Here is a 22,699-nt window from a genome sequence, read left to right as displayed (position 1 = left end):
ATTTTTATGTAAGTTTTTTATTGATGGTGAGAGACTGAATGTCAACCAAACTTTCCAAAAAATTATATGACATAAAAGTTGCAGTTGATTTGCACGTCACTGAGTGAAATAAGTATTTGAAGAAATATAAAATGACCTTCAGTCACCCTCAGTCTGGAGCTCCATTCAAGATCTTGCCTTGTGGGGTGAGGATGATCATGAGAGAGGTGGTGGATCGGCCCAAAAGTAAACACTAGGAGGTTGTTGCCAAGAACATCACAGTGTAGCACGCTATTCTGTGATAGACTGACAAAGATCTCCTTGCTCAGGAAGATGCATGTGCAGGCCCATCTTAAGTTTGGCAGTGAACATCAGAGAAGACTTGGAAGAAAGTGCTGTGGACAGATGGAAATCAAAATTGCACTCTTTGGTAACTCGACCTGCTGTGTTTGGAGGAAGAGAAATATATGAACACCATCCTCATTGTCAAACTGGAGGTAGAAAAGATTGTTTTGGGCCAGTTCCTGGGTACAGGATGACCTCACTGCGTTGAGGGGCCAATAGTCAGGCCTGTGTACTGCCTAGACCTCAGATCTCAATCCTATTTTATAAAAAATAAAAAATACTAATAATAAAATAAAAGGGAGGTGAAGTGAAGTTTTGTTTCTTGGCTCCTGCTTGGCAACTCAAAAGCTTTATTTCAACTTTATTGTTTTAGTTTCTGTAAAGAGTGGTGGTCCAAAATCACTCTGGAGATTTCTGACCTGGGGGCCAACTACAAGAAACGTCTTACCACTGTTATTCAACAAGGGTTTCTACTACTAAGTCATTTGTTTGTGTGGTGATCAAATTCCTGTTTCACTCAATAGCACACACATCAATATGTAACTTTTATTTAAGGTGTTTTTATTGTTTTTTGGTTGATATGCTGTCTCTCCATAAAATGAAACTGCCCTCAATATTAGCTAATATTTACTGGTATTTCTCTGTATGTGAACAAGCTTACAAATTCAATGGTAGTTGTAAATAATAATATTGTTCCCAACTACATAAAATTTGACTTGAGCTCAACGCAGAACCATGTATGAATTTCTTGTATATTTCTGTTCTGAGTTTTAAATTTGAACGTGCCAATATAAATTAGATTTTTGTGCTATTTAAAGTGGTTGATGGGACAACAACTTATCCTCTATTGAGTAACTAGTTTTAATTTGAGTTAGAGCAATACAAGCAACTATTGACAACAAAGCCTGCAATGTTGTTTTTGTGCTTCACCTATTGCAGTAATTTGAAGTGTAATGGTTTGAGTCAGGTGAGCTAACTCTGCATTTGGCTTTCTCTTGCATTAAGCTTCACACTTAGATTGCTTTGGACAGGAGGGGAGAGGAGGCTCAAAATAAAAGTGAGGTGAAGCTTGCTAACCTGGCTCTGCATGTTTCCATTTTGCGTTATACGCCACTGGCAGACATACCGTATATGTATATATTTAGTATTAGTATATTAGTGCTGTAATCTGATTGGTTTACCAACCTCACCTGTGCTGTGAACTGCATGAACAGTGACAGTTTAACCGTGTGTTTGCGAGTGTATGATGAAATCAGCCAAATTCAGCGTGGCATCTACATTATACTAATGTGTAATATACGTTTTTGAAATTAAGAAACTTCTCCATGGGTTTGGAGATGGAGACTATTCAAAGAGTGTGGAAAGAAATTTTTTTTTTTTTTTTTCTCTGCAGGCTCTAATTGTGTTGTGCTATTCTGTCCTTTTTTTTTTCTTTTTTTTTTTTTTCCAGCTCAACTCACACAGGAGCCTCAGTTAGAGGCAACTCAAACGGTTGGTGACTTGGATGGGTTCAAAGAAAGAGGACTCCAGAGTCCTCTCAATGTGAGCGGCTCCAGCTCGAAGGATGATCCTGTTGCCTCACTGTTGCCCCATCCTGGCTCATGTCTCAGCCCTGAAGAGACCTGCTATAAGCCTCCTGTGCAACCAAAGCTCACGCCACCAGTCTCTGACTATCAGCAGCCTGCCCTCTGCTTGCATGTGAAACAGGAAGAGGCGCACTCAGAACCAGCATGCTCTTCGGCTGCTAATCCTACTATCAGCCAAACGCTGTCAGTGCCTCCCAGAGATCAGTGTCTCCCATCCAGGGAAAGGCCAGCTGATACTTTGCCATACATAAATGATGTAGACTGGAGATTGTTTAGACACCTGATTGCTGTGGTGAGAGAATGTAGAATGAAAGCTCCTGTTACTGTTGATACTTTGGACTCCTGTGCTGCCGGTTCATCTGAAAGTGTGGAAAATAGGTTGAATTTGCATACAGTGACAAAAACTCCAACTTCCTCTGGCTCATTTAAAAGCATGCCTCTGACAGGAAACCCTGCTAATGCAGGCAGTGAGAACCAACGCTTCAGTCTGAGTGGAAGCTCAGAAGACACTTCATCTTCCCTGGACCATTTGATGACTGGAAATCCTTTTAAGGTTGAAGCTGCATCTGGTGCAAGGGCTACTACCGCCACTGTTGAGCCCAAAGACCCACAGCATCCACCAACTATTGCTGATCAAAGAGTCTTTGAACATTTCAGCCCTGTTTGCTATACAGACACCAGCCATAACCCAGGACAGATCCCACAGCCACATGCTGACTCAGAGGCTGACAGCTCTGGAGTTGACCAGTTGCCCATCAGTACCATTGTAACCGAGAGGCTGACGCAAAGGTTTATGGGACATTATACAGAACAGCCCCACACCGAGGTGAACAGCAGCCATCAGGGCAGTTTCCCTACAATTTCTGGAGACAACCCCACTGACTTTTTGGTGCCTTCAACCGGATACGAGTCACACAGCCAAATGCCTTATGTCGCAAGTTCACATCCAGGGTACGCACCGCCTCAGGCCGTATTAGGTTACACAACAGGAGAAAACCCTCAAGTTTATACTGGAGCTTTAAACCCAAGTGAAGGATACTCTGCAGCGGCAATCTACCCGGGAAATTTTTATCCACAGCTCGCCATCAGCCATTCAAGTTTGCAGTTATTTGGGCAATCTGCGGTGACTCCAGGATGGGTGAGCTTGGATATGTTGCACTACTACCCATCAGTGAGGAGATAAGTGACTGGTTTTTGGTTTTTCTACAAAAAAACATTTGCTGTTGTGCGTTTTGGCATTTGATTTTTCTCAAACTGTTTTTTGGGAGGGGGGGGGGAATTTAAAAAAAACCAAAACAAAAACATGCCATATTTAGTGAGTTTTATTCTTTCAAAGTAATGTTTAAATGGATAGTTTAACATGCATGTTTATTCCTTTCTTTTTTCCCCCTTTAAAAAAAAAAAGAAAAAAAAGAAAAGAATTCATTATCTTATGGTTGGGCACTAGCTATCGTTAGCATTTGGAAAGCCTGAGGTGCAAATTGACACATTCACTGCCTTTTTCTCAGTATTTCTGTGTTTTCACTTGCCCTCCTGTACAGCATATGTTCTGATCACATTTAAGAAGCTAGATTTAGCCTGTTAAAACTCTTTGTTTTGTGTGTTGTTTTTTTGCCCTGTGGTTCATTTTGAGTAAAGCGCACAGATTTTCTGTGCAAGTAGCAAAAAGTTATGTTTAAAACTGTTTATATTCAGTATGAAGAGTGTGACGAAATCTCATTTATTTGTAGCTTGTTTTTAATCTGATAATAGCAGTTTTATATATATTTGTGGGTTTTTGTTTTGTTGGCTGATTTTTGATTTAAAAAAAACAAAAAGAAACTTGATGTTTGATTTTTGACCAGTTAATAATAGATTTTGTTTGTCTGATGAATAAAAGGGAGGTAAACTTCCTCTTAAACAAAAGTATTTTTATGGGGTCTGAGATGAAGTGTTTTGCTGTGTGCTTGCCTTTACACTAAAGGGAGATCTGTGTATGATTGGGCACAAACTTTAAGGGGAAGGGAGAGAGACAATTCTCTATTTTAATATTAAGCTTGAAACTTGCCTTTTTTTTTTTTTTTTTTTTTTTTTTATGGAGTTTATAGTGAGTCCTGGATCAGATGACTGTGAATCCTCCCAGTCATGCTGCACTAGGTCTAGCCTGCTTATCTGCATGTCTCCCAGATTGCAAGGTTTCTTCTTCACTCACTTTTTAAAAACACTGCATTTACTCATTAGTTGTTATTAACCTATCTTCTCCACGGTGTGTCTTTGTCCAGTCTCCCTTCCTGAACCTGGGTCTGCCAAAGGTTTCCTCCTGTTGAGAGGGAGGTTGTCCTTCCTGCTTTTGCCATAGCAATTGCTCATAGGGGGCCATTTGAGATATTTTCCCAGTGTTATTGTAGGGTCTTTACAATATAAGCCTTGAGGTAACTCTTGTGATTTGGTGGATATAAATAAAATTGAACAGAACTTATGAATGGTTACAACTGCAGGCATAAAAAAATATATCTATATATTAATCTCATATAGAAGAGCAACATTTTATTTACACTGAAATAATGAATTAACAAGTTGCCAGGTAACAGATGAGGACCCAGATTAATGGAAGGACACAACTATTGTTGGTTTCTTCACAGCCATCTATAGGTCAAGGGTCCAAAAATAGGGGGGGGGGGGGGGGGAAAGGTGGCAGATCTCTGGGAGAAAACTCCTTGTTGGGACATAAAGGTCAGAAGTGGATGCAAACAGTAACTTGCATAAGGTATGCAGAAGAGCATCTCTGAAGGCACACTGAAGATTTGAAACCGATGCGCTGCAGAAGCTCTCACTGGATGTATGCCTGTCGCCTCAGAACAGGAAACTGATGCCATTGTAACCACAGTGTACCGATCTTGTAACAAAGCTGTTGCTCCCTTTGCTCTATTGCCCTGCTGATTATGAAAGAACACCGCAGTGTTATTTTGTTCTGTCTCTATATTAACAGCGTTTGCGCCTAATGAGTATGTCAGGAAGTACGCATTCTGTATCTGAGGTAGAGCAGGCAGGTTTTTGACTGGTGATGTTATGTGTACCCACAGACGTTGACATAGATCGTTTAAACTGTGTAGGGACTTGTGAAAAGACGCCGTGTTTTCCTGGAAAATGTGCAAACGCCAGATATTAAAACTTTACACCAAATGACAGGTTGGAAACGTTAGGGGAACATACACTGTTTAAAAAAATAAATATTTAAAAAACTTCATATGGGTTATGATTTTGGTTCTGATGTGCAATGTAAATGTTCCCTTTATATTTATATTTAAATTTTTTAGCAGCATCGTTGGAGGGCAGAAAAGCATAAATGTGTTTAGCTGTGTCTGCAGAGTAGAGCTCATCAAAGCACTTTGAGACCATTCTGAAACAGCATTTTCTCTCTGCTACAGTAACAGTAAAGCTAACGCTGTAGATGATGACCCAGAATGTGGAATTAACCTGAAGGTTGAATTTCTTTCTTGTGCAATCTTTACGAAGATGAACATGACCTTGACAACTGTGCTTAATACATTCAGGTTTATCCACTTGTCCCCCTGTGCTTTTGTTTATATTGAAAATGAGATATTTCTCAGTGTGGTAGGAATATAAGCGTGGGAAAGAGGAAAGGAGAGCATGTCTGAGGCAAATTGGGAGGGTTTTCATCAGCTTGTGACCGGCCTCCCACACATGTGAGGTATTTGTTGGAACTTTCAGGCCAAGCAAGGCCAGACCTTGGAGAACTTCACAGCAACTACTTCCTCATAAATCATGCACAGTTGTAGCAACTTGACAAAAAAACCCTGCTACCTGTCTGTTATGATATCAAAGCTGATTTTTCCCCTTATGTCTCACTGTGCATGATGCTGTGTGTTGCATAAATATAACCTCTGTGACCTTTGGAGTTCAGTTTAAAACATTATGTGTCAAAACCATAATCATTATTCATTCAGGAATCATCAGTTAATCCATGTGTTTCAAGGAGCTTTATTGTCCTTCGCATCACATGTTAACATGAGGTGGAATGAAATTATGTACACATGGTCCCAGAGTGAAAAGAAACAAAATAATGAAGAAACAGAATTTATTTATTTATTTTTTTTAAGTAATAAATGAATAGTTGGGGTTTTTAATTTTATTTTTGTTTTGTTTTTTTGTTTTTGCTTTTTAACAAACAGGAATGACAAGTCATAAAACAATACAAGAAATAATACTATAAGTAGAGTGCAGCAACCTGAGTACCAGTATGGAGTATGGGTATCGAGTGTAGGTATAAATATACAGGGAGTGCAGAATTATTAGGCAAATGAGTATTTTGTCCACATCATCCTCTTCATGCATGTTGTCGTACTCCAAGCTGTATAGGCTCGAAAGCCTACTACCAATTAAGCATATTAGATGATGTGCATCTCTGTAATGAGAAGGGGTGTGGTCTACTGACATCAACACCCTAGATCAGGTGTGCATAATTATTAGGCAACGTCCTTTCCTTTGGCAAAATGGGTCAAAAAAAAAAAAAGGACTTGACAGGCTCAGAAAAGTCAAAAATAGTGAGATATCTTGCAGAGGGATGCAGCAGTCTCAAAATTGCAAAGCTTCTGACGCGTGATCATCGAACAATCAAGCGTTTCATTCAAAATAGTCAACAGGGTCGCAAGAAGCGCGTGGAAAAACCAAGGCGCAAAATAACTGCCCATGAACTGAGAAAAGTCAAGCGTGCAGCTGCCAAGATGCCACTTGCCACCAGTTTGGCCATATTTCAGAGCTGCAACATCACTGGAGTGCCCAAAAGCACAAGGTGTGCAATACTCAGAGACATGGACAAGGTAAGAAAGGCTGAAAGACGACCACCACTGAACAAGACACGCAAGCTGAAACGTCAAGACTGGGCCAAGAAATATCTCACGACTGATTTTTCTAAGGTTTTATGGACTGATGAAATGAGAGTGAGTCTTGGTGGGCCAGATGGATGGGCCCGTGGTTGGATTGGTAAAGGGCAGAGAGCTCCAGTCCGACTCAGACGCCAGCAAGGTGGAGGTGGAGTACTGGTTTGGGCTGGTATCATCAAAGATGAGCTTGTGGGGCCTTTTCGGGTTGAGGATGGAGTCAAGCTCAACTCCCAGTCCTACTGCCAGTTTCTGGAAGACACCTTCTTCAAGCAGTGGTACAGGAAGAAGTCTGCATCCTTCAAGAAAAACATGATTTTCATGCAGGACAATGCTCCATCACACGCGTCCAAGTACTCCACAGCGTGGCTGGCAAGAAAGGGTATAAAAGAAGAAAAACTAATGACATGGCCTCCTTGTTCACCTGATCTGAACCCCATTGAGAACCTGTGGTCCATCATCAAATGTGAGATTTACAAGGAGGGAAAACAGTACACCTCTCTGAACAGTGTCTGGGAGGCTGTGGTTGCTGCTGCACGCAATGTTGATGGTGAACAGATCAAAACACTGACAGAATCCATGGATGGCAGGCTTTTGAGTGTCCTTGCAAAGAAAGGTGGCTATATTGGTCGCTGATTTGTTTTTGTTTTGTTTTTGAATGTCAGAAATGTATATTTGTGAATGTGGAGATGTTATATTGGTTTCACTGGTAAAAATAAATAATTGAAATGGGTATATATTTGTTTTTTGTTAAGTTGCCTAATAATTATGCACAGTAATAGTCACCTGCACACACAGATATCCCCCTAAAATAGCTAAAACTAAAAACAAACTAAAAACTACTTCCAAAAACATTCAGCTTTGATATTAATGAGTTTTTTGGGTTCATTGAGAACATGGTTGTTGTTCAATAATAAAATTATTCCTCAAAAATATAACTTGCCTAATAATTCTGCACTCCCTGTAGGTGTAAATAAATACTTTAGCAGCAAAGGGCATGGTGACCAGCACTGATAAAATGACAGTGTCAGTAGTGATTAAGGTGCTACAATAGCAGTTCTTGTCCATTTATGTATTGAGAAAGTCTCACAGCTTCTGGAATGAAGCTGTTTCTCAGTCTGGTGGTTTTGCACTTGATGCTCCTCAGCCTCCTGCCAGAGTGGAGCGGACAAAGAGTGTGTGTGCTGGGTGAGTGGGGTCCTCATGATACAGGTGGCCATCTTCCTGCCTCTGGAGGTGTATATGTCTGTGACGGTTGGGAGGCTGCCTCCGACAACTCTCTGTGCAGCCTTCATCACCCTCTGTAGAGCTTTCCTCTCTGCCACAGTGCCGTTTCCGTGCCACATATTGATACCAGAGCACAGAACACTCTCCACCGCACATCTGTGAAATGAGATGAGGACTGAGCTCTCCATTCCCACACGCTTCCACTTCCTCAGGAAGTAGAGCCTCTGGTGAGACTTCCTTATCAGGCTGGAAGTGTTGTTTTTCCTCCACCAATCCTTTAAGTGTTCCACCTACTTCCTGTAGCCAGTCTCATCATTGTCTGCAAACTTTACAATATGACAGCCTGGGTGGTTGGGTGAGCAGTCATATGTAAGCAGCGTGAACAGGAGGGGGCTTGGCACACAGCCCTGAGGCTAGCCAGTGTTGAGGACTATGGAAGATGAGGAGACGTTGTGGATCCTCACAGACTGCGGTCTGTTGGTCAGGAAGTCCAGAACCCAGTTACAAAGAGAGGAGCTCAGTCCCAGGGTCAGCCATTTATGTTTTTGATTTTACATCATTTACACTAAAAATAAATAAATTCTGGAGTCTTTAAAATGATATATACAAAACACAGACTGATATGTTTTTTACCACCTTTATACTCCATTTGAGAACTCAAATCACTCCCTACTGTAAGTTTTATTCAACGCGGACACCCATCGGAGCGACTTAGTATCTCAATATATTAATAGGTACGACTCATCAATATAGTAAACGTGAGTATCTGCCAGAGAAATATTCTCGGTGTGCTGTGTTTTAATCAACAGAGTTTTCATGGCCACATTTTGAATTCAGTGGAAGGTGGACGGTGCCTGTGCTCCTCTGATGGACGATGCTTTGACTCGGGAGTGAGATAGTGGAGTCTTACAGGTCACCTTTTTACCACTGATAGTGGTAAAAAGGTGCCTGGAAAGCAGTTTTTTTTCATAGCTGAACTCCAACAAGGGACGAGATCAGGATTTTCATTTTATAGAAATTAGGCTGAGTAGTTCACTCGCCATAAAAACGAGAGCAAAACTGTATGTGTGTGCTGTTGGGGAAATGAACAGTTTTCCACAGGCAAGGTTAGAAATGCAGTTCTTTAGTTACATAGTATCATAGTACATATAGAGTCATAGTATCTTTATTGTTTACAAGCATGGACAGAAACTTGTACAGTATCCCTTATATCACAAATCAGAATAGGATTACATTTGTATCGCATTTCTTACCATTCCTCAGGCTGTCCTTAGACTGGTACCAGCTGGCCTAAACAGCCTCCCTCATGTTTGTTGAAACCTTTTTGCTTTGTCTCCGCAGCATTTGTGGAAGACACAAGGTCATTCTTCTCATGAGATAACACTAAAGTCTGTGCAAGGCCCCTTCTGGCTTTGTTTTCAAAGAAATGTTAGCACAGAGGCGATTCTAGGATCAGAGCTTTGAGGGTGCTGAGAACCCAGAGAGCTGCCCAGCCATGCAAGATCATCTTTACTCATCACGATGAGACTCCTTCCCTGTCAGTCCCTGCATCCTTAAATGTCTCCAGTCGTCCCGAGTTCTCTCTGACTGTCTCCTAGGTGCATTTAAACCCCTCCTACTCAATGTCCTCGTCGTCTGTTGTCTTTGTGTCTGTTATCAGTCATCATAATTTTACCATCTCTGTGCAAGTCTGCAATTTTTTTTTTAATTAAATCATAAGATTCTTAAATTCATCAAGTCTCTCTGTGCCTGGGTCCTCGTCACAAAACATCACATCGCTGTTTTGTGCATTTTAACACAATTTCAATCAATCAAAGCTTTATTCGTCACATGCAGGTTGCCCTGCAGTGAAATGGGGAAAGTACAAGAGGAAAAAAAGAGACCCCTACTCATGCTATGCTTCCATGGTAGGACAGCATGAGAACAGGAAACAAAAAAACTCCTCTGCACAAAAAAGCACATAAATGTCCACAGCACAACATTGTGAAGACATGACAAGCCACAGGGGTGGGTGGGGGGTGAGGAGTAATCCGAAGCGAACACAGCAGCCGCCCTGCACAGCGCTACCATTCCAGCGCGGCACACAGACCCGCCGTGTTCCCTCGCAGGAAACAAGCATCAAAGGCGTTGGAAAGGGAGGGGGGATGAGTGAGTGCCTATCAGTGTAAGTGTATGTGTGTGCGTGTCCATAGTTCAGCTGAGACAGTGTCCTTCGCCCTATCAGGCTAAGTAAACAGTCCTCCAGCCAATCCAGGTGTCCTTGCATGGGATGGGAAGAATAGCCGTAACACAGTTGTTATCAGGGAGTGATTGTTTGGCTCCAGCCTTGGGCCTGCAGCTGGCGCCGTGATGGGGATCCGCAATGTTCATGTTGATTTTGTTGCGAGCAGCCCAGGAGAATTTTCAGGCTGCCCTAACACCGACACTGGTCTCTCGATCTCCCGTTGGAGAGTCGCGAGCCTCCCCATGATGGTATCAAACTTCTGTTCCATGGTGTTATCATTCTTTTGATTCTGAGACCTCACAACTGCAGTGATCCGTTCCGCGATGTCTTCCAACTGTCGCTCAAGGGTCTCATTTTGAGCAGGCCTCTCTCTGATGTATCCCCCCATACGCTCAATGGTGTTGTTTTGAGCCTTCACAGCAGCTGCAAGCGTCTCCAAGGTGTTGACCATATTAGGTTCGTTGTGAGAGGTTGCGCCTCGTTCCATTGCTTCGATTCCAGCGGGCAGCCTTGGGGGGGTTTGAACAGCCGGTTCCGCTCTCTTCCCCAAATCCCCACATTTGTGAAAGAAAAGCAAAACACTTTTTTGAAAAGTCTGTAACAAAACCATCAAATCTGATAAAGGTTATTTAAATAATCTTAAAAGACTACTATTGCAAAAGAAGAATGGATTGGAATAAAAAAATACATATCCTAATCTTAATTACTGGGGGAGAATAATGAATGATGCTCATAGTGAGTAAGAAGTAAAGTGAGTGCATTTTTTGGACAGAGATTCACTTTTAATGTGTATGTATAATATAATACAGATACATAAAAAATACACTCCAAAAATAGAAGTGTTATGTATGTGTGTGTGTGTGTGTGTGTGTGTGTGTGTGTGTGTGTGTGTGTGTGTGTGTGTGTGTGTGTGTGTGTGTGTGTGTGTGTGTGTGTGTGTCAAAAGGTGACCCTGCGAAGGCTCCCCAGACCTGCTGGCACTAGGGAGTCCAGCAGTTCACCTAAACAAAAGGCTCTTATACTCAAACAGATATAGATGTGTTTACCATACCACATATCAGAAAGAGAAGGTGCGACCTCTCTCATGACCTTAGAATATGTGTGGTATGCCAGGACACTCTGTGTACCATAAAAGAGGAGTACGTTCACTCTTTTCCAGAGTGTCCTGGCATACCACACATAGTCTTTGCAGACTACTAAGGGTCAGACATTCTATCTGTGAGAGTTGATATTTTTTATATTGTCATTTATGCTTAGATATATATAATCATTTGTATGCTGATAAAAATCATTTTCATTATTAAGTCTGATCAGGTCTGCACTTGTGTACCATGAGATGAGAGGAAGCGGCCTCGACATTATAATTTCCGTTATAGCTTTAGAAACCAGACTGTTCTGTTCTATAAAAGTGTGAGACTTCACACCTTTAAATGTTCATTTGAGACATGAACTATTGCAAGCTCCTGTTTTTATCGTTTAGCAAGATGCTTACTTCTGCTTTTCTGCATACCTTTTCTCCATACCTCATACACACACATTAAGTTCATTGAAAGGTTGTATGTCTATGTATGGTATGGCTGAAAACACACACATCCCCACACACAGAATACAGATACATTGATGCAGATATGCCTGCTTGAGAATGTCACGTGTATTTGCAATCGCATATTCATGTATGTGACAATAAAAAGGGCTGTAGCGAAGGAGTCAGTCGAAGTTGGCCGAGTTCAGGTGAAGGGATCTTTTAGATTTTTTCTTTTATTTTAACCTATTTCCTGTTTCACTTTAGTAACAGGTTGGAATTTTGTGTTGTAAGATTTATGAGTTTCATGCTTTCATAGTGGTACTTGGGAGAGCTTGACATTTTCTCACTGTTTGGCACTTTCTGATGCGCAAATGTGGTGCATGTACTACAGCAGTCATAAAGACAACTAGATGGTCCAAAAGTTGGCCTACCTATTATTGGCTGCGGTTTTAGTAGAGTTTTGGCTGAACCACATTAAAATATATCAATAATTTTAATCTCCCCAATCAATTATAATGTTATGTTGGAATGTTGTTAAAGAGGGTAAAAAAAAAATGTATCAACCCGGTTTGTTTTTCAGATTCCTTATAGCAGCTTTAATATATGGAGAACACAACTTCCTGATTGTATGAGTAAAATTCAGTCTTTTTTTCTTTGTCAGTTTAACAGTTTCTGTTGTGCCTGTCACTGTTCCCTGTCTGTTTTCTTACCTGGTTCTTCCTGACCTTGCCCTTTCTCCTCACGTTCCCCTCTTTCGTCTCTCCCTCTTTGGACTGACAATCATACACAAATAGATTGGATTCAATTAGATGAAAAATTACATTAATATGAAAACAATACTATTAAGATCACTAATAAAAAAGTCATCTCTCGGTGTACTTTCAACCAAAAGGCAAATAACCAAACCACATGTACACCTAATAAAAGCAATAAATATTGAAACACTGATCCAACATTATTCTTGACTGATGGATCATTTGATCTTACACTTTTACCTGGATGTGGCTCCTTTTTTTTTTTTTTTTTTGAAAAAACTCCCTTATATCCATTATGAACCTGGCTGTCTCTGTACACAAACACACACACAACAGGAGTTATAAGGCTAATGGGCATCCAGTCAGTTAGCTAGTTAGTACCTTGGGTTTAATATCGTCACATGACAAAATAACCAACGGACTGTAGGGTAGCAAACATCGTCGTAAAAGTCGAAGGAGCTTGGAAAGAAAAGCATCTGGACTTCTTTAAGTTGCTTGAAGACGTTTCACCTCTCATCGGAGAAGCTTCTTCAGTTCTAAGGTCAAATGGTGGAGAGTCCCAGATTTAAACCCTGTGGGAGTAGTCCCTCAAGAGGGACAAAATGGACCCCCTAATGATCCTCTACCTAATCACATGAGCCAAGGTGTGAAAACGGGAGTGGGTCACAATCAGCCAGGGTTTCGGGTGAGCTCATTGTGAAACCTGGCCCCACCCTATCATGTGATTTCTTGATGTCAGATGGCCCAGGGTGTGAGTGGGCATTAAGGCGTCTGGGAAGGGATCTCAAAACTGGATTATAGATGGCAGACAGTTGGTGTCGTAAACCACCGCCTCTGTTCAAAGATGGTCGCTCACAATGGACATAAATGGCATCTTTTACTCCTCTTTCAAACCATCTGTCTTCTCTGTCCAAAATGTGAACATTGGCATCCTCGAAAGAGTGACCTTTGCCCTTTAGATGCAGATAGACTGCTGAGTCTTGTCCCGTGGAGGTGGCTCTTCTATGTTGTGCCATGCGCTTGTGAAGTGGCTGTTAGGTCTCTCCAATGTAGAGGTCTGGGCATTCCTCGCTACAAACTAAACTCAGGAGAGTTTTCTCCAAGCACGACATCCCAGTGTATTACAGACCCAGCAACACACTCAGACAAAAACCAGTTCATCCGAATGACAAAACTCCTGAACACAAACTTAACAATTAGTGTATGCTGTACAGGATGACTGAGAATCTTCACAGACATATCGTCGAAAAAAACGTTTTCAACACTGCAGGTTACCTGGGTGTAATGTTTTTCAGCTAAAAAGAAACATGGTCTGACTTCTACCTATATAAAGAGTAACTGAAGGTTAAATGCAGCTAACATGTCCTGTTTTAAGCTACGCACTCACACATCCGCTCTGCTGCTTCTCGGCCACCATCGCTCTGGCAGAAAGGGCGCTAGAGTCAGTTAGGGGAGAGGTGGGCTGGACCAAACCATTTCTTTTGGGGGGGGATAGCTATACTTTTGTTGTTAAACTATTACGTCTCAACCAAGCACTGTATGGTTTTTATAATTTTAGTAGTGTGTCACACAAATAGCAAACATTCAAACAGTCAAAAAAAAGTAAAAAAAAGTTTCAGGTCGATGAAATAATAGAAAGCATAGAAATAAAACAATAGCCAACTGAAAATTGGGTATTAATGTATGTAGGCTCAAAGGGGGAAAAAAAAACAAGAAAGCTAATATAAGTTACAAATAAAGATTTCTCAAAGACTCATATTGAACAAATTGTACATTAATCTTCAGTTTGGGATAATAAAGTCGTTTATTTCCTCAAGCAGCTTGCAAAATATCTCATCCTTTCACTGCTGTTTCTGTCTGTGTGCTGGGAACAGACAGGACAAACAGGACATGTCGGCCTTGTGATAAAAGATTATGACTGGAAGATGAGTTGAATTCAGTCTGAAGGGGTGTGCAGTTATAAGAAAATTCGTTACAAACTGCTGATGCACATAGGTGGATCGACAATAATGACATGAGGAGAGTTGTGGCACAACTGGTCTTCCACAGCCCTTGAAGCACAGCTACTCCCTCTCTTGGCCAGCTCTCTGAAGACAAGGGTTTTTGAAACAATGCTGTGAAGTCACAAACTTCAAGATACTTCAACGAGGAAACAAGCAGAAGAGCCCTAATTTTCTGACATCAACAGCCTGCAGCAGGATCAGCGTGTCTTTCACTTTTTACCTTTAAAGAATGAACAGATTAGACAAAGCATGGGGGTGAAGCAGGTTAGATGCGATTGCTTGGCGTTCATTATAAAGGTGGGTGTGGCATAGACCACATTACTACCCAGCGGACGGAACATGTGACGCTACGCTGTCTTACTACTACCAGCGTCGTTTGAATCCACGGTTAAAGCTCACTGCAGCTGCGAGACCCTCCAGCTCCACAGGTAAGCACCCAACCTAACTGCTTCAGCATACTGCGGTATTAGACACCACGGAGAAACTTTGTTATCCAGAAAGTAGCGGCTCCGCGTTTGTTTAATGTTCCTGCTCACGTTCCTCCTAAAGTTTAATTAGTTCATTAGTTAAAACGGACTTTTTTTTTAGTCAACTCTGAGACAAGTCACAGCAACAAATCCTCTGATATTTTGTGCAATATGTGGACCTTTGTTTTGCGTCGTGTCCAGGACGGCAGGAAGCTGCTTTAACACACTGACATGCAGCGCCACCCGATGGTGACAGTGTAATTGCAGCTGCATTTCCTCCCATCTTTCTTTCAGCTTTATTTCAAGGAGTTTTACAAAACTTCTGAATTTAGAATAATTTCGAGTTTTATACACAGTCACCCTCTCAATTTTTAGAGGCTCAAAAGTAACCGTACTAACTCAAATAAGGATTGTTTTTAATACTTGGATGAAACTCTTGTGTTTGATGTTTTTAACCCATGGGCAGCATCAGGTGCTTTACTGCAGCCACCTTCAGTTACTTGGTTGAGATCAGTTGACTTGTGTGGAGTTATGTTATATTATATGTGATAGTATTAGCTTGCTGGGTTATATAGAGTAATAATATTATCTAGCTGCATTGTAGTATGTATTATCTTAGGGTCAGGCCTTTGTGCAAAGACAGCCTTCTGTGTGAAGCTGTAGGAGAAAAATAGTCAGAGAGAGAAAACAGCATTTACAGGAAATGGTGCAGAAAAAGCATCACTAACAGCTGTCTAACACATCTGGATAAGTATAGAGTGGAAAGCAGAACTAGGTAGCGAAGCTTAAGGTGCCTAAAGAGTTCATTTAAAAGCCACCTGCATAGGTAAGAAATGAGGGCACGTGCAGGGAAGCAGAAGTTGGGGAGGAGAACCACGCAAGGAGGTGTTTTTATTGAAACTGCGCATGAATAATTTGGACAACAATACAGAGTACTAAGCATACAGGAAAAGCAGGTGTGAAAGGAGGAAATCTGGTAAGAAATACTATATCTGTAACAGACTGAGGGCGCACCCATCGGCTCTGCAGGAGGTTTCGCGCTGTGCGCATCTCCCAGGTACATGGTGAATAAAGAATTGTTGGATTGAAGCGTTCTGTCTCGAGTTGTTTCTTTTACCAGGTCAGAATCCAAAAATCAGGGAGGGACAATCGGTCCGACACTTGCCTTAGCTGTGTTAGCTGTTTCTTTGTTTTGAAAAGCTCAGGTTGCTTTTGCAGCGTGCTTGGGGTCATTATTTATTAGGACTGTGAAGCGTGGTCCACATTTAGCAGCATCTGAGCAGAAAGTGTAGCCCGTGAGCTGTTTCTCCTGTGAGCATCTGAAAAGTGTGGACTAGAGTTTGGCTACCGTCAAACTGAAAACGAGCTGAATTTCTTTTCAGTGAAAGAGTCAAAACTTAAACTTTCATGCTTTAATTTCAGTTGTGAATAACATGTAGGTTTATAACATTGCATTTTTATTTATATTTTACTAATAAAAAAACTCGTTTATTTACAGCATCCAGAGTTTGTTTTTTTTAATTGGGTTTGTAATTTGTTCCCATTCCCTTAGTTGAATCTATAAAAATGCCAACGATAACACACCGCGATTGACAAAAATTGTATTTTTGTACCAACAAGGAAATTCCCAAAGAGCGATTAGCCAACACACACAGTATGAGAATCCCCCTCCCTACCAGGAGACATCTCCCGTGTCTCTACCATAACTCTGCATGAGGTGAACAAACCAGCATTGCTTTGAAACTTAAGCTCCATCTTGGGTTTTCAGGTGGTGTTTTTCTACAGTTGCAGCATGCAGCCAGGTAAGTCATGCCTTCTACTAACTGTATGTAAGCTTGCTGCATATAGCCCATTCTCTTTCTGTAATTCCTCCATTTGTAGGTGTTTTAAGAAGAAGCCAGCTGCTGGATTCTCTGAAGGCGTACCTGAGCAACAAGGAGAGACTACAACCCATAATAGGTGTGCCGCAGCAAATCCCACTTTTAGTGTGTAAACGGTTCTTTATTCAGTGTGTGCTGAAGTAATATGTGTTTTTAATGTGCACTTAGGCTTGGGCTGCATTACAGAATGTGTGAAGGCTGGTGCGTGGAGCACAGAAGCGCTGTACGTGTGTGGGGCGTGCGTGTGTCGCCTCAGTAAGGCTGACATGCGTAACCACATACTGGGAAGTCTCCACAGATTCAACTACATTGTAAGTAGTACTGGAGAAGGATTGGTGACAGCAGATCATGTGCTGCGTTGGATTTTACTAACAGATTATGGTTTGTTTGTTTTTAAAAGAAAACCTGGCACCCTCACTTGGTATCAAAATGGCAGGAGAGCTCCGACCTGTCCAAGCTGGCGTGGCCGCTGATGGAGATGGCCAAGAAGCTTGAGGAAAAAGAGGGACCGGGAGACATCCAGGTCTGTTGCTTTTATTGTGCGTGCTTTCTTGTAGTCATAAACTGCAAATTATTGTGGATGCTCATATGTTTTTGCACCTTCATACGAAGTTGTTAGAGGTTGAAGATGGTGTATACCAGAGGATGGAAACATCCAGTGAAAATGACGGTCAGTGAATGTTTGACTGTTCTTTCCCCATCTCACTGTCTTCTCTTGATTACTCTCACTTTTTATGTTTTTGGCAATTTTTCTGCATGCACGTGATTATTTTTCCCTTCATAAGTATCTTTTCATCTCTCTGATACTGCAGCAGTAACTCTCATAGGTTCCTTAAGAGATGCACAGGGTGAAACTGAGAGTTATCCAGAGACTACAGCTTTGCACTATCCCACTGAATCCCAGAGGACTGTAGTGTTTGCACAGAACCAGCCCACACGGTCCAAGAAATCCTTCAAGGCTGACACAAACTCAGGCAAGATCTCAGCGCACACTAACAAGCCAGCACCGCAGCTGATGCATGCAAACTTTGATCCTTCTGTTAAGTCAGAGGTCTACTTAGTCAACCCGTTCACATCCCAGTTGGATTCTCCCGAACCCTTTGTGTTTTCAGAGCACACCAGCAGCTTTCCTGATGACTACACTGGAACCAAGACTCTCATAGGTGAGAACACACAAAGAATGGCACCAAAAGAGTTAAAAAAAACAAAAAATAATAATAAAAAAAGGCCTTGAAGTTGCACGGTTGTGGCGGACTGCAAACTCTTTCATGTGCCTCTCCAGTAAAGTTTCTCATCTCACAGTCCAACTCCAGTCTCGAACCACAGCTGGTGATCGTAATTCCCATGAAATGGAAATGTTCTTTATTTTTTTTGTTTCTCATGTTTTCAACAGGTCTCGACTGTGTGGTCGAGTATAGAAGTGAAGATGGCTGCTCTTACTGTTTCTTATGCCACTGCTGCCGCATCAAATCCAACAAGAAGGACATCACTGAACACCTGACCAGCCCCTCACACCTCATCAACTACTTGGTCTGTTTGTTCTGGATCAGTTACCAGAATAGATTATAGCAAAGGTTCTTTAGTATTATGCATGCAAAAAGCGAGGTAAGTATAGTTTAAAGTTAGTGAATATAATTTTTTATAGATGGAAACTCATCCTGAGGAGGTGACTGCGGAGCTTAAAGACAAACCTCACCTTCTTCAGTCTTTGGCAAAGAAAGTGGAGCGAGAAACGGGGCGAGGAGAGTTGAAGGTATCCCTTTTTCTTTGCAGCACAGAATTTCCTGCTGGGATTCTGCCACATGTGACGTGACTCTCAGTGTCTTTTCCCCCAAACAGTCTTGGTTTCACCTGTACTCGTCTGTCCTTTAGTTTATAAACCTCTCATGTTCTCAGGTAGTGCATGTTCCAGAAAACCTTTGTGCGCTACTCACTGGCAAAAGTTACCACTGGTGTAAGTATGGGTTATTTTTCTTTTGCTTGGCCATAAACCATTCACTTCATTTTCTACATCTCTGCTCTTGTAAGTATAACATTTACCTGCCTCCTTTTTTTTTTTTTTTTTTGACAGCAGGTCTGTGATAGATCAAACCACTGCAAAAAACAGGCTTTTTTTTTTTCCTGACGTGTCATTATTGAAACATTCAGTTAAAAAGCAGGACAAAATAGACATATCGTAGAGTTGTTCTACAGGCACAGACACAGGTACCCACTCAGTGATTTGTTGAAAGTGTTATACTCTAAATACAGTTGTGGTCAGAAATCTTTTTTAAGGAGAAAAAAAAAAAAGAGAGAAGAAGGTTACATCCAGTCATCCTGGGCATGAATATCATGGCATTTCTGGGCTTTTAATGATTTCTTTGAACTGTTCTTTTTCCAGGGTGAAGTGATTGATTCTTTGAGTTCATTTAAATCTGTTTGTTTCCTGGCACAGAACCAGCTTTAAGTGTAGTCCACAAATTTACAAATTAGTTGAGGTCGGGACTTCGGGAAGGCCATTCCAGCAGCTTAATATTAGCCTGCTTTATCCATCCCCAAAACCATTTTTTATTAACTTTTTGAACCATTATATTATTGGCACATCTGTGTTCAATTTGAACCATCTAGCTGTTAATTTGAGGTGAAGTTGAAATATGTGCTACCACCACAATACTTGAAAGTTGGTGCCATGCTCTCAGGTTTGAAAACCTCACCTTCATAGCTGCAAACAGCTCAATCTTTCTGACCATAAAACGCTTTGGTTTTATGTTCAGCTTGACGGTGTCAATTTTTGGAGCACAGGTTTCTTTCTTGCAGTATAAACCTGTGGACCGTGAATGTGTTCCTGGGTCATTCCTGAACATCCCAACCAATTTAAAAATGTCAAAAGACATTGTGGAACCTTTTACCACCACTTATTTAAAAATGTAAGCGAGTGTATGTATATTTATACAACTGTATACTTATGCTATAACTGGATTTTTACAGAGAAGTGTAACTTTTATGCCGTCTGAATTTTGCCTGGATCACGTTTTGTCAGTGCATCTTTGGCACTCACCATGCAGAGTGTGTCCTTTGTTCAGTGCAGTTTCCCACTTGTCAGGGATGTCGGCTCTCTAGATTTTCTTGTATTCATTAATGCCCACTTGAATTTTTTTTTTTTTTTTTTTTTTTTTTTTCCCCCCCCCCCCCACCCAGTGTTCCTTGCATTTCTTTATTTTATTTTATTTTTGTATGCCACTGTATTGTTTTGGATATTTTCCAGGCATAAAGATGCTGCAATCTGGATGGAAAGGTGCTGACATTAAAAAAAAGGAAGTGGATGCCAAAGGTTTGTATCTTTGCAAGCTAGAGTTCACACTTTCTCAGCAAACTGCTTTTAACTTATTCCTTTTCTTTATGTCTAAGGGCTGAGCATGAACCAGACATCCGCTGAAGGCATGTCAGAGAAATGCACTTTAATGAAGTCAAAGAGGAAGAAAAGAGTAAAAGCAAAGAGAGAGACTGTTTTTAATGTCAGCCTGCCTATTACCAAAGGTTTATTACTGATGAAGAGGATGTCTTTCAGCAGCAAAAGCCTCCCTCCATCAGCTACATCCCCTCCCTTTAATTTAGATCTCACGTCCTCCCCGGGGTCAGAGATTGTGGAGTTAGACTGTGATGGTTTGTCATCTGAACTAAACCATGCAGAAACCTCTCCACTACAGCACAGCCCCTGTGATGGAGGTCCAGAGACTGGTGGGTACACGCCAGAAGGAAACTTTACAATCCCCCATTTTCAAAACAGAGATGGTTATGTCAGTGACGGCGTGCACGTCAGTCAGTCTGAAGACATAACAGGGAGAAACGACTATGTTTACTGGGAAAGAAGGGAGAACAGGCATCATGACGACCAAGAAAAGTCAGCCGAGATATCTTCTAAAAAGTGGGAAAATGAAGAGATGCATAATGAAGCAGTGTTTCCTGCTGTGCCATCTTCCTCTAACTCTTCCTACGGACATAGGGAGTGTTGGACCGAGGAGGGGTATAAGCCAGCTGCAGAGGATAAGAATGGAACAAGAGAGCAGGGTTTGAGAGAAGAGGCACGCATAGACGCTGGTCCACATTATTACCAACAACACCTTCAGAATCCGCACATGCCGTGCGATAATGCAAGTCTTCAGACGGGCAGTGTAAGTGGGTATTACGATGTATGGGGTCATCTGGGTCCTTATATAAATAGTGCTGGTGTGAACATGCTAACTCAATCAGTAGATCCCTGTGTGTACAGCGGCAGCATTGCACACTACACAGCGCTCACCAATGACTGTGCCCAGGCAGCTCCACACAATTATGGGATACCGACTACATCTTATGAAGCCAGTCAAGGACCGCGTGGGTGGATGTCTTACCCCAGCTACAACACTGGCTCTCTGGCAAACCCTGGCCAGCACTTTCTCCCTCCGGTCTGCAGTAGTGTTACGGACTGGAGTCTAACACACTCTTATGCCTTCAGCCAACCTTCTAAACCTCAGTGTGCTGCGTCCCAAACTGATCTGTATTTCAGCTGAATCAAATCACATTTGGATGGTCCAGCGGGGGATTTACTTGCAATGTGACATTTTTTTTTTTTTTTTTTTTTTTTTTTTTTTTTTTTTTTTTTTTTTTTTTTTATATTCTTTATTTTTTTTATTATAGTTCTGCTGATTTCTGTAATGAATGTGAGCCTGCTGATGGAGGTGCAGTAATATAAGCAGTGTCTGGTTTTTTTTTTTTTTTTTTTTTTTGGTTTTTTTTTTTTTTTTTGGTTTTTTTGTCTGCTGGGACTTTTAGGTTTAAACTTTGTGGAGACTGAAAGTCAAAGAGCACCAATGAGGTGAAACAGCACTACTTATCCACTAATCCAGTCGTTATAAGAGAAGTAGAAGAATTGAAGATACTGAGCATTTAAATAGAACTCACTCGTGTATTTCCAAGTTCACATTCAGTGAAGGCTGAGAAACGTGCCCGTAAACACTAAACAGCTGCCTGTGTGTATATTTTTATTCTTTTATTGTGTTTGTTATGAAGTTGTTCAAACTGGCTATTTGTTTTCTGTTTTTGACCGTTACAGCAGTGTTTGTTTTTTTGTTTTGTTTTTTTAAATCTACATTTATGCCTTTTTAACTCCAGAAAACAAGACAAATGTGTGAAACATCACATTAGGTTTAAGTGGATTCACTGTATTTTTTTAGGAGAAATATTGAGATATGTTTGACTGCTTTTATGAAATTAAAAAACAGTTTTTTAAAACAGTTCTGACCCGTGTGGCTGAATTTTTATTTTATTTTTTTTTGCACCAGTAGAGTTTGAACTTTAACCAATTATGTGACCAAATATCATTTTCCTTGCAGGTTCAAACAAAAGAGTTTGTTATTTTTCCTTTCAAGCAGTCACGGTAGGTTATGTAATGTCCTGTGGCGTAATACTCACAAGCTTGCTCAAATTCAGCGAGGAAACACAAACTTTGTCCACTCAGCGATTAATGCAGATCACTGTAAAAAGCCAGTCTTACTGTAAATATTAAAACACGTTAATGGTTCTGTGTTTGCTTTGGAGTAAGTTTGACTCTGTAGTACGCCCATTATTCAATACCTTGCAGAACCATGTTTACCAGCAATAACGTAGTGGCTTTCTGTGCAAGCTCATCTTTTCAGTTCTGAGGTCTTGTGGTGCAACTTTGCAAACCTAAGCTGTGCTGCCGTGTTCTTTTCTCCTGGCGACCATTTCAAACAAGCCACATTTGTTCAGTCTTTTTGAAATTGTATCTTTTCTTTGCAGCAACACTGGACACAGAAAAGATACAATTTGGGGCTCTTTACTGCTGGATT

At 41.2% G+C, this 22,699-nt stretch overlaps 3 protein-coding genes across 14 annotated transcripts in view; 2 read left to right on the top strand and 1 right to left on the bottom strand.

Moving 5' to 3' along the window:
- LOC146643897 (uncharacterized) overlaps nt 1–3,461 on the top strand; it is a 45,075-nt gene extending 41,614 nt beyond the window's left edge. For 4 of the 5 annotated variants that reach the window (XM_085396471.1, XM_085396472.1, XM_085396469.1 and 1 more), the window contains one exon: nt 1,775–3,461. In XM_085396471.1, the coding sequence (XP_085252597.1) occupies nt 1,775–3,093 (1,319 nt within the window). In that variant the 3' untranslated portion in view covers nt 3,094–3,461. Of the gene's footprint in view, nt 1–1,329; nt 1,382–1,774 lie in introns of all 5 variants that reach the window. The other variant, XM_085396474.1, reaches the window with a different exon arrangement.
- Nucleotides 3,462–9,929: 6,468 nt separating this feature from the next.
- LOC146643896 (uncharacterized) lies at nt 9,930–14,351 on the bottom strand. 4 transcript variants are annotated; one of them, XR_014909251.1, is made up of 4 exons: nt 13,797–14,351; nt 12,903–13,698; nt 12,477–12,539; nt 9,930–10,782 (listed from the first exon to the last, which is right to left on the bottom strand). XR_014909251.1 is itself a non-coding variant. In XM_085395706.1 (3 exons), the coding sequence occupies exons 1-3, from the start codon at nt 13,936–13,938 to the stop codon at nt 10,384–10,386; spliced, it is 492 nt and encodes a 163-aa protein (XP_085251832.1). In that variant the 5' UTR covers nt 13,939–13,965; the 3' UTR covers nt 9,930–10,383. The 4 variants fall into 4 exon arrangements, 1 of the variants encoding a protein (XP_085251832.1); XR_014909250.1 differs by having other exon boundaries at nt 12,903–14,351; XM_085395706.1 differs by lacking the exon at nt 12,903–13,698 and having other exon boundaries at nt 13,909–13,965.
- Nucleotides 14,352–14,620: 269 nt separating this feature from the next.
- On the top strand, nt 14,621–22,100 carry LOC146643895 (uncharacterized). Of its 5 annotated transcripts, none has more exons than XM_085395704.1 (13): nt 14,621–14,952; nt 16,612–16,793; nt 16,873–16,950; nt 17,040–17,182; nt 17,272–17,394; nt 17,484–17,541; nt 17,687–17,845; nt 17,984–18,034; nt 18,265–18,401; nt 18,517–18,624; nt 18,768–18,825; nt 20,116–20,181; nt 20,259–22,099. In XM_085395704.1, the coding sequence occupies exons 2-13, from the start codon at nt 16,784–16,786 to the stop codon at nt 21,398–21,400; spliced, it is 2,133 nt and encodes a 710-aa protein (XP_085251830.1). In that variant the 5' UTR covers nt 14,621–14,952; nt 16,612–16,783; the 3' UTR covers nt 21,401–22,099. The 5 variants fall into 5 exon arrangements, with proteins under 5 accessions (XP_085251830.1, XP_085251829.1, XP_085251828.1 ...); XM_085395703.1 differs by having other exon boundaries at nt 17,684–17,845; XM_085395702.1 differs by having other exon boundaries at nt 16,760–16,793; nt 17,684–18,034; nt 20,259–22,100.
- The last annotated feature ends 599 nt before the right edge of the window (nt 22,101–22,699 follow it).

The sequence above is a fragment of the Rhamphochromis longiceps genome, linkage group LG22, assembly GCF_057381845.1.
Source record: "Rhamphochromis longiceps isolate RC_006_pf linkage group LG22, R_longiceps_female_GT1.1, whole genome shotgun sequence".
Classification (NCBI taxonomy): Eukaryota; Metazoa; Chordata; class Actinopteri; order Cichliformes; family Cichlidae; genus Rhamphochromis; species Rhamphochromis longiceps.
The sequence above is the reverse complement of the archived record's forward strand: the minus strand, read 5'-3'. Positions and strand labels throughout refer to the sequence as shown.

Excerpts from the sequence above, each read along its gene's own strand:
- LOC146643896 (XM_085395706.1), bottom strand. The coding sequence starts at position 13,938 with ATGGTGGCCGAGAAGCAGCAGAGCGGATGT. Across the intron at positions 12,540-13,908 it reads AGAAGCAGCAGAGCGGATGT|TCCAAAGAGGGAGAGACGAA; the intron begins GTGAGTGCGTAG and ends TATGATTGTCAG. Across the intron at positions 10,783-12,476 it reads GCAAGGTCAGGAAGAACCAG|AGAGCGGAACCGGCTGTTCA; the intron begins GTAAGAAAACAG and ends GATTTGGGGAAG.
- LOC146643895 (XM_085395702.1), top strand. Across the intron at positions 17,183-17,271 it reads TCCACAGATTCAACTACATT|AAAACCTGGCACCCTCACTT; the intron begins GTAAGTAGTACT and ends TGTTTTTAAAAG. Across the intron at positions 18,402-18,516 it reads CACACCTCATCAACTACTTG|ATGGAAACTCATCCTGAGGA; the intron begins GTCTGTTTGTTC and ends AATTTTTTATAG.